This window comes from Gallinula chloropus (assembly GCF_964237585.1).
Source record: "Gallinula chloropus genome assembly, chromosome: 1".
NCBI lineage: Eukaryota > Metazoa > Chordata > Aves > Gruiformes > Rallidae > Gallinula > Gallinula chloropus.
This window is the reverse complement of record NC_140085.1, coordinates 22,810,726-22,819,179: the sequence shown is the minus strand read 5'-3', so window position 1 is coordinate 22,819,179 and position 8,454 is coordinate 22,810,726. Positions and strand designations below refer to the sequence as shown.

Sequence of the window (8,454 nt, the reverse complement as noted above, 5' to 3'; positions counted from 1 at the left end):
TGCAGAAAACAGATGAGTTGCTTCAGACCTGGTCCACATTTAAGTTTACCAGTCTAAACACTTCAAGGTAGAGGTGTAGTTTGTTCCTTTCTTTCTTAAACCAAAACATAGCAGTAAAATTCCCAGCGCATACAACAGTATGCTTTTCATACCCCATCAGGTGTAGCCCTTCTGTGTGGGCTATCTAGTGTCAGAGTGTGAAACCCCTTCATGCCATTAAATACATGCCTCTGCTAATGAGACTGTAGTGCTTTAGTCACACCACTACAGTTACAGCGGTACAACTTTAGAGAGATGAGCCCTGCCCTTAGAAACTCAACTGCCAACTAAATTCGTGTTTTCTTAAACAAAATTTTAAAGCAAACAAACAAAACTCCCAAAAACACTACACAAAAGAGAAATAAAAGAAATAAGCAGAACTGGCTCTATTATTATTCTTATTCTCTTTGGAGGTATCAAATTGCTTTTAAAAAGAGTAAAAAACTGGGCATACAAAAGCTATTCTCCTTAACCCATCATTTGTACAAGGAGTACTGCTGCCTAAACTTTTTCATGTATTTTTTCCACTTTCACAAACAATCTTTCTAGATCATTCCTCAGGTCATCTATTGAGCTCTTCACAGACTCCAAGTTGTTCTCATTATTTTCAATTTTCACCGAGTAGGAGACTAAACTATCCACTGCTGTTCTTATCATTTTCAAATCGCTATCCACCTGGCTGACAGAAGATCTCAGTTCATCTACAGAGCCTTCCACAGAAGAAAATTTTTCAAGATAGCCTTGAGAATGTGCTTGATCTGTCTGAAGAGTTCCTTGATCTAACAAAGTAGTTATTTGCTTCTGGACATCCTGAAGAGCACCGGAGGATGGCAGGTCACTGATGCTTCTCCTCAAGTTTTCCACATCATTGTACAGCGAGGTCTGTGATTCACCAAGGTTTTTCAGAACATCTGTGACTGAAGTTACGTCCATATCTGAGAGCCCCTGAAGAGCAGTAACACTTTGTTCTAAGGTATGGAGCTTGTTCTCATAATCTGCATCCTTGGAGAGCAAAGACTGCAACTTTTCACTGTTTTGAGCAGCAACAGAAGTTAGAGATGCCAGGCTGTCTTCTATGTACCTAAATCGAGACTCCAGCCCTTCACTCTGCTTCCCAAAAGTTTCTAATGCTTTTCTGAAGAGCTCGTTTTCTTCCCATTTGTTCAGGTCAGCTTTAACTTGCAGTAAATCTTCATCCAGTCTTTTAATGTCACCAGGGAGCCGCATAATAGAATCCTCAGCTCTCAGAACTTTCTCTTGTAAAGCTTTTAATGAAAGGTGTTCAGTGTCCGCAGCCTCTTTGAATTTCTCATGTTCTTGTTTGAGGTTGACTAGCTCTTTCACTTCAGTATACACATCAGACTCCATGGAATCTATTGTACTCTTCAAGGTCTCTATGTCCTTTTCTTTGGTTTTCATGGATGCTTGCATCTCATCAAAAGCATCTTTGAGCACCTTAATTTCATGTTTATACACATCTGCCTCTTCTAGTGAATGAACCTTTGCTTTCATGCTGCTGATTTCATCTTGGCTCCTTTGCTGGACTTGAGTGAATACAGCAATGTTATCATTTATAGACTTGGTTAGCTCTGTTAGTCTCTCTTCCACTGTTTTTTCCAGAGATGTGAAGTCTCGCTCCCTTGCATCCTTCACCATGTGGATGCCATCAGATAAGTCTTTCAAAATTTCATTTTGCAGCTTCTGAAGCACTTCACTGATGCGGTTTATTTCACTCTCCCCTTGTTTAACAGCCTTCTCAGTCACCTCCTGCTTCTGCTGAGCGATTTTCATCATGGATTCAAACTCTCCAAATGTGGTTTGAAGGGAACGCACCTAAAACAGAAATCCACATGATTAATGCTTGCAATGTTATCCTTACCCTTTGTGTCCAAGATCCTCATGGCTCTTGTTACCACATGAAACAATCACCTTGCAATCCTTCATGCTCCCTACCTGAGAGGTGACCCTACGGCATACAGATACAGGAGGCACAAAAAGCCCAGCATCTAGAGCCTTACAGCTCTATAGATACTTCTGTCTTCTGCTGTGGATCCTTGGCCTCACTGACCTGCCATAGATCATCCAGGAAATCTGTGGCAATGAAAATCAAACTCAAGCCTCCAGAGTTTGCATCCAGACCCCTGGGCCCCTGTATGATTCCTGGTTCTACGGACCACAAGCCCATAAGGGAAGAAAGGGAGGGGAAAAAAACCTAAAGAACATCTGGCATCAGCTTATGAATATAGAAAAGCTGGAATTAGACTTTAGCAGGCAATCATACCCAAGGCCAATTCCCAAACATGAAAGAAGTTTCAAAGTAGGCAAGGAAGAGTAACAGGAAACATCAGGGCAAAAGAGGAGCTGGGAATGACTGGGGAACGGGAGTGGTAATCATGATGTTTTGCTGCTCCTAGGCACCAGTGGAGACACAGATTTTTCTTGTTAACTAGTTTGCAAGATTAAAAAAAAACCCAAACATAGAAAGGCTTTAATGTTCTAAGTGCACAGTACCTCATTATTCACCCACTAGCACACAACCACATGCTCTTGGTGAAGAGAGGCACACGTCTGAGCACTGGCAGAGAACAAAGCCGTAGCAGCAGCCAAGAGGCCTGACCTGCATCTCTCTCAGGTTAACACAGAAAGCTGTTACCACTGGATCACAACATCAAGCTTCCCAATTACAAAAACTACAGTTGGTTTTAGTAGCAGCAGGAGGGAAAAGGTAAAGGGGTGAGCGGCCACCACATTCATTAACTCTCACGTTTAAGGGAAGCACGTCTTACTTAATTCTGAGGCCAAGCAGAACAGTAGTCTCAAGGCTGTGGAGAAATCTTTTTCTGCCTGTGTGGGTTGTGTTTTCTTTAAACGTTGTAAAGCAATGCAAGAACTCCCACTGGCTACAACAGGAATCCAACACATAGGAAATACCTCAAGGCTCTGGCAGGATGGCAAGTGCTGAGTAATACGTGCTGCCTCGCCTCATGCTACTCCCAATGTCTGAGGGGTATATTAATCAGTCATGCCACATGGGCTGCCATGCTTACCGATTAGATACACAGCTGGAGGGATGGTTTTATTTTTATAAATAGAAGGAAGTATATTTTATGTGCTCTTAAAAACAAATATACAGAGCTGCTATTTTTGTTCCCCCTTTTTTACTGAAGGAGGCTCCAGCAGTTCCCAGCCTCTGAACCCAAAAGACCTAACAGACTTACTAACTACAAATTAAGTTATTCACATGTATTTTTGTAAGACCAGGACAAACCCTCCTTGGTTTTCCTTGTAGGACTGCAGGGTTTGGCCACAAGACTTGTCCTTGCTCCAACAGATCCTCATGGTTTAAAGAACATCCATAAAGATGACTTCCTTCCCCTCCCCATTATGTGGAAAGGTTTGTAATAGCCTCACATTCCCTATCCTTGTATTCACGATCATATAGGAAACGAGAAACGTGCTGGGGTGCATGGGGGAGGCACAGGTAGTACCACCACAGGTACTGTAGCAACTGACTTACCAACCTCATTTTCCTTACAGCTTAGCTCTCATTCATGTAGAGAGCTTTTTCTGTAGCGCTATAAATCTACTTCAGAAATCTAAAAGGAGGACACAGGAAAGTTCTCCTCCCCATCTTAGGGCAGAATTTATTTTTCTTTGACACATTCCAACCAAATTCCTATTTGCATTTAACCATCTTCAAATGACATTCTAAGAAAAGGTGTTAAAAATTCCCAGGAGGAGAACTCTCCAGAGACCCAGGAAATCTCTACTGCTGTGGGATTGACAGAGGGGGATCCCACCCCTCCGCAGCGGAAGCACTTTATACCTGCTTCTCCGCTGCATCTGGGCAACACACAATAGCGTAACTTTAAGCTGTTCTCCAGTTTCAGCTGGGCCAGCCACTTGATGAGAGAGAGTTCTGATGTCATAAAATAGACTGAGGTTCTTCAGATTAGACAAGCTTCTAATCTGGTCTGTTCTAACCAAGAGCCACCAGAGCCCAAATCAAACCAACCCCTTGCATGAGAGGGGTAAAACTCACAGCTTCAAAGTAATAGTTCATATTCACCACACAGTTGGTTTGTGTGTGCAACCTACATGTTAATTTTTTTTTCATGGCTGGTAAGGTTTCAAACCATAGCCCTTAGAGGTTTAACATCACAAGTAGCACATAAAAATACGTCTGTAGCTAACAACGAAGTCTTCTCTAAGCAGTCATACTATCTTCTGTTCAAACAACAGTCAGTCTTGGCCTCTCTGAGAATGGTGTGCTACATTGAAGGTTTAAGTTCCACATCATTTCCTTTCTCCTCCTACTGCTGATGTGTAAAGCAGATCAGTTTATGTAACACTTACTCCTGACAGCAGTTCTCTGCAGTAAAAGACTGAAGGGGAAAAACAGTTCCACACAGCAGCCTGTGCTGATGACACTCCCAAAGTACACTGCAAGATCCTACTGTTGTAAAGCAATGGAATACAGCCTGGTCTCCTCTCCCACAAGTACTGTCTTCTGTAAAGACAACCCAACCACAGCAAGCAATGCTTTCAAGGGTGTTACTGAAACTCTGCATGATCTCTTCCCCCACGTTTCATTCTTGAATTTCTGTATGTATGTCTAACATCAGTCACCTGCTATATATAGGCAAATAGTTTCAGTTCTCTTTGGCACAAATTATTTATAAACTTCTGGTATATTACCTCTCTCCTAGACTATCTAACATACACCTAGGACCTTCTGCAACAACACAGAGATGGAGGCAGCAAATTGTACTCATTCCTATGCTTGGAGGGGTTTATATACTGCACATAAATCAGGGCCCTATGCCCAGGTATTGTAATCTTGTATTGTGTATGTCCTGCCATTGCAATGTCTTCCTTCATGCAGAGTCTGCAAAAATGCCTTAAAACCTCAGAAAAAGCAAACCTTGCTAATTCAAATCACAGTCCACACATCAGTTAGTAAAAAAACCCCAGGATTTAAAATTCACTTCAGAAACAACACTATAGCTCTGCAATTTACAACCCTTCCACCCCTCTCCCCCCCCGGCCCATACGAGTTTTCCTTTTCATCCTTCTTGTTAAGGGAGAGGAAACACAGAGACTGACCCTAGAAGCTCCACGTGTGCAGGCTGCTACGCTCCTGGGAGTGCCACAGAACAGCTGGAGGATCTCTGCCAGCACCCATCCCACCACCCAGTCCCCCCACTGCTGGCCCAGGCCCAAGCTTGCAGGGAACACGGGGCATGTGTACGGCTTGCTGTGAAGAAAGCCATCAAGCTGAGACAAGAATTTCCTTTTCTTTGATCTTGCTCAGTCATAACTTCACATAACTGCTTTCCAACCAATCTACGTGCTTTCTAGACAGATGCCTGATGATATGTTAATGGTATTTCTTCACATACGCCATTTTTTAAAGGTTGTAGGCTCCCTAAGACACATCCGGATGGACGGTGCCAGTTCTGAAACTCTAGCTCGGGGGTTGAGTGGAAAAAAAATGAGGGCAGAATGAAAAAAGAGAGAAAGGAAACGAGCATTTCTTTTGCTTCACTTGAGCCACACCCTTTGCCAACAACTTCACAGCTCTTCCACGGCCCTGGACTGCCACGGACACCATGAGTCTGACTCTCTCAGCCAGAGGCAGCGGCAGGAACGTGGAAGGCAGGGTTATGGCAGGAGTGGCACTTCTGGCACGGTGTCTGCTGTTCGCTGAAGCTGACACAGGCTGTGCTTTCCGGAGCGCGCGGGGACGTCGAAGCAAGATCCTGCCACGTCCAGCGGCGCTGCCACGCCACTTTCCTTGGCGCCCACACCTGCCCGCTCAACGAGCACGGCGACAAAGAGCATCCCATCTGCCACACAGGCTTTTCAGTGATACGCGAGAGTCAGATATAAAACTACCGCCAGCAGGCTCTCGAAACTGCAGGTCTGTGCTGCTGCCAACACGTAAGCGTGCTGACTGCGCTACATAAAATGGCTTCAAGCCCAAACCCTGGAGGAAAAAGCTGGGCAAAAAGCCGGCTGCGGGCTGTCCCGGGGGCTGCCCGCCCACCACGGGGGTCCCGCCCCGGCCCCGCTCCGCGCTGCGTGCCAGGGATTTCTCGCTTTACCGAGGCCACGTTTGCAGCCGCTTGGAAAAGCCGCGGCCCAGCCTCCCGCTAATGCCATTGAAGCATCTTTACGGCAGGCGCACGGAGGGGGAGAGAAGGGGGAATCGGACACGTTCGCTTTCCCGCAAGCAGAGCTATCCGAGGGCTGCACGGCTGCTTATTTACGGGGTGAACCCCCCTTCTCCCCTCCTGCTGGGGCGGCTACTTTCCCCCGCCCCTGCCCGCCCTCTCCCGACGTCGCCATCGCGGAGCGGCCCCGCGGGGCATCCCACCCGCTTCCCGACGGTGCTCGGCGCCGCGCTACCTTCTGCACCACGGCGTCCAGGGTGGCGGCCAGCTCCTGCCGCTGCCGGCCGGAGGCTTCCCTCTCCCGGGCGCTCCGCCCGACCTCCTCCCGCAGCTGCCGCACGTACCAGCCAGCGGGCAGCGCGGCTCCCAGCACCACCGCGGCACCCAGCAGCAGCGCCCAGCCGCGGCGGGGGCCAGCGCCGGAGCGGCTCCCCCCGCCCCCCGCGGCGGCCCTACCGCCCCGGCCGTGAGACGACGACGCCGGCTTCTTCGCTGCGGCCGCCCCCTCCTCGGCGCCGCCGGGCTGCGCGCCCCGCTCGTTGGCGGCGGCGGGCGGGCTGCCCCCCTTAGGGCCCCGGTGCTTGGCGGCCGACATGGCGGGACGCCGCCGCCGTCGTGCGCGGAGCGGGAGCAGCGGGAGCGGGCGAGAGAGGGAGGGAGGGAAGGAGGGAGGGACCGCGGGGGCGCCGGTCCGGGCAGCGCCGCGCTCCCCGCCACGCCCCGGCCCCCGCCCCGGGGAGCCGCCACGCACACGGGGACGGCCCCGGTCCCTGCCGGGGGGAGCCGCCACGCTCGCGGATGGGGGAATGGCGGGCGAAAGGGTAGCCCCCGCCCAGCCACGGGGTGACAGACCCGCTCCCGACCGGGGCCGCCTCGGCCACACTTGCCCGCGGAACCCGACTCGGGGCTCTCAGCGGGGTGTCCCCGGCCCCCAAGTGTCCTCAGGCCCGGCTCCATCCCGCTGCCGTCTGTTACTCTCGCATGTAGTTTTGGTGACAGAGTGAGACGGGCTCCCCCCTTACGCAACTTCTGTTTTGCTTGATTGTGATTTCGGCTGGAAAGACTACAGTGAGCTCTGGGCGTGAGGCGGGGAGAAAAAGTTGTTTTCTCCATGCACAACCCACCCCCCCTGCTTCTTGTGCCTCCAAAAGCAGGCTCAGCATCAGGCTGCTCCCTCGGGCACACAACAGCTGCCTCGACTGGCAGGCAGCAGTGCTTCTGGCCCCATGCAAACTCCCATGGCTTTCACCGACCGCCTTGGAACGTGGCACTCGGTAGAAGCCAGGAGCTGGTAGAGGCTCCACCAAAATTCCCCGCGGAGCGCTTCGAGCATGCTCTTCTGCCTCACCACTTCGGCATGGGCCTTCTCCGTTCATCTTCACAACAGAGCATGTCCCAGTACAGGACAGGAAAGACTGAGCCATCCTTCCTCTGCACTGCTGGCTCCAGCTGGGGCCTGTCAGGGTGCCCGGGTGCGGAGCACAGACCCACCGTTTGATCTTCTTTATGTTCCAATTCTGCAAGTAAGGAGGCGGATCAGAGGCAAGTGGGAGCTGGCTGATTTGGATACGCCGGCAAGCAAAGGAGAGTAGGGAAGAGGAAAGCGGGGAAGAGCAAAGGGATAAGGCGTTAGTCTTATCAACAAATCAGTCTGCTTTGTATTGAATTAATTAGCGGTGGTATGAGGCGGAGGGAGTACATCTGATCGTAATAGATGTTCCTCACATAAGGGAACTGTGTGGGCTTGAAGCTGCAGTTTAAGGGCACTGGGGGTGGGTGCTCTGCTACATGGTGGAAAGAGCAGAAGAACGTGCTCTACACCTGCATCTGGGTGGGAGATAATTTTATGGGAATAATTTTACAATTTCTTTTGAAAATCCCTCAGATTTTCCAGCATCACAAAGAACTGCTTAAACCCTTCTCAGAAGCTGAGTAGTTGTATCTTAAATTGTTACTATACTAACATATTATAAATATATTAAAAAGAGCGTGGCCAGCAAGTTTAGGGAGGTCATCCTCCCTTTCTGTTCTGCCCTGGTGAGGCCACATCTGGAGTTCTGTGTCCAGTTCTGGGCTCCCCAGTTCAAGAAAGACAGTGAACTTCTCCTGGAGAGAGTCCAGCAGAGGGCTGCGAGGATGAGGAGCGGACTGGAACATGTCTTGTGTGAGGAAAGACTGAGAGAGCTGAGGTTGTTTAGCATGGAGAAGACTGAGAGGGGATATGATTAATGTTCATAAA

The 8,454-nt window shown here is 49.4% G+C and overlaps 1 protein-coding gene across 1 annotated transcript; it reads right to left on the bottom strand.

The window, feature by feature from the left end:
• Positions 1–540: 540 nt before the first annotated feature.
• Positions 541–6,810, bottom strand: CKAP4 (cytoskeleton associated protein 4; the record flags this gene model as incomplete). The annotated part of the gene is made up of 2 exons (XM_084279072.1): positions 541–1,872; positions 6,451–6,810. 2 exons carry the CDS (start codon positions 6,808–6,810, stop codon positions 541–543), a joined length of 1,692 nt encoding a protein of 563 aa, XP_084135198.1.
• Between the last annotated feature and the right edge of the window lie 1,644 nt (positions 6,811–8,454).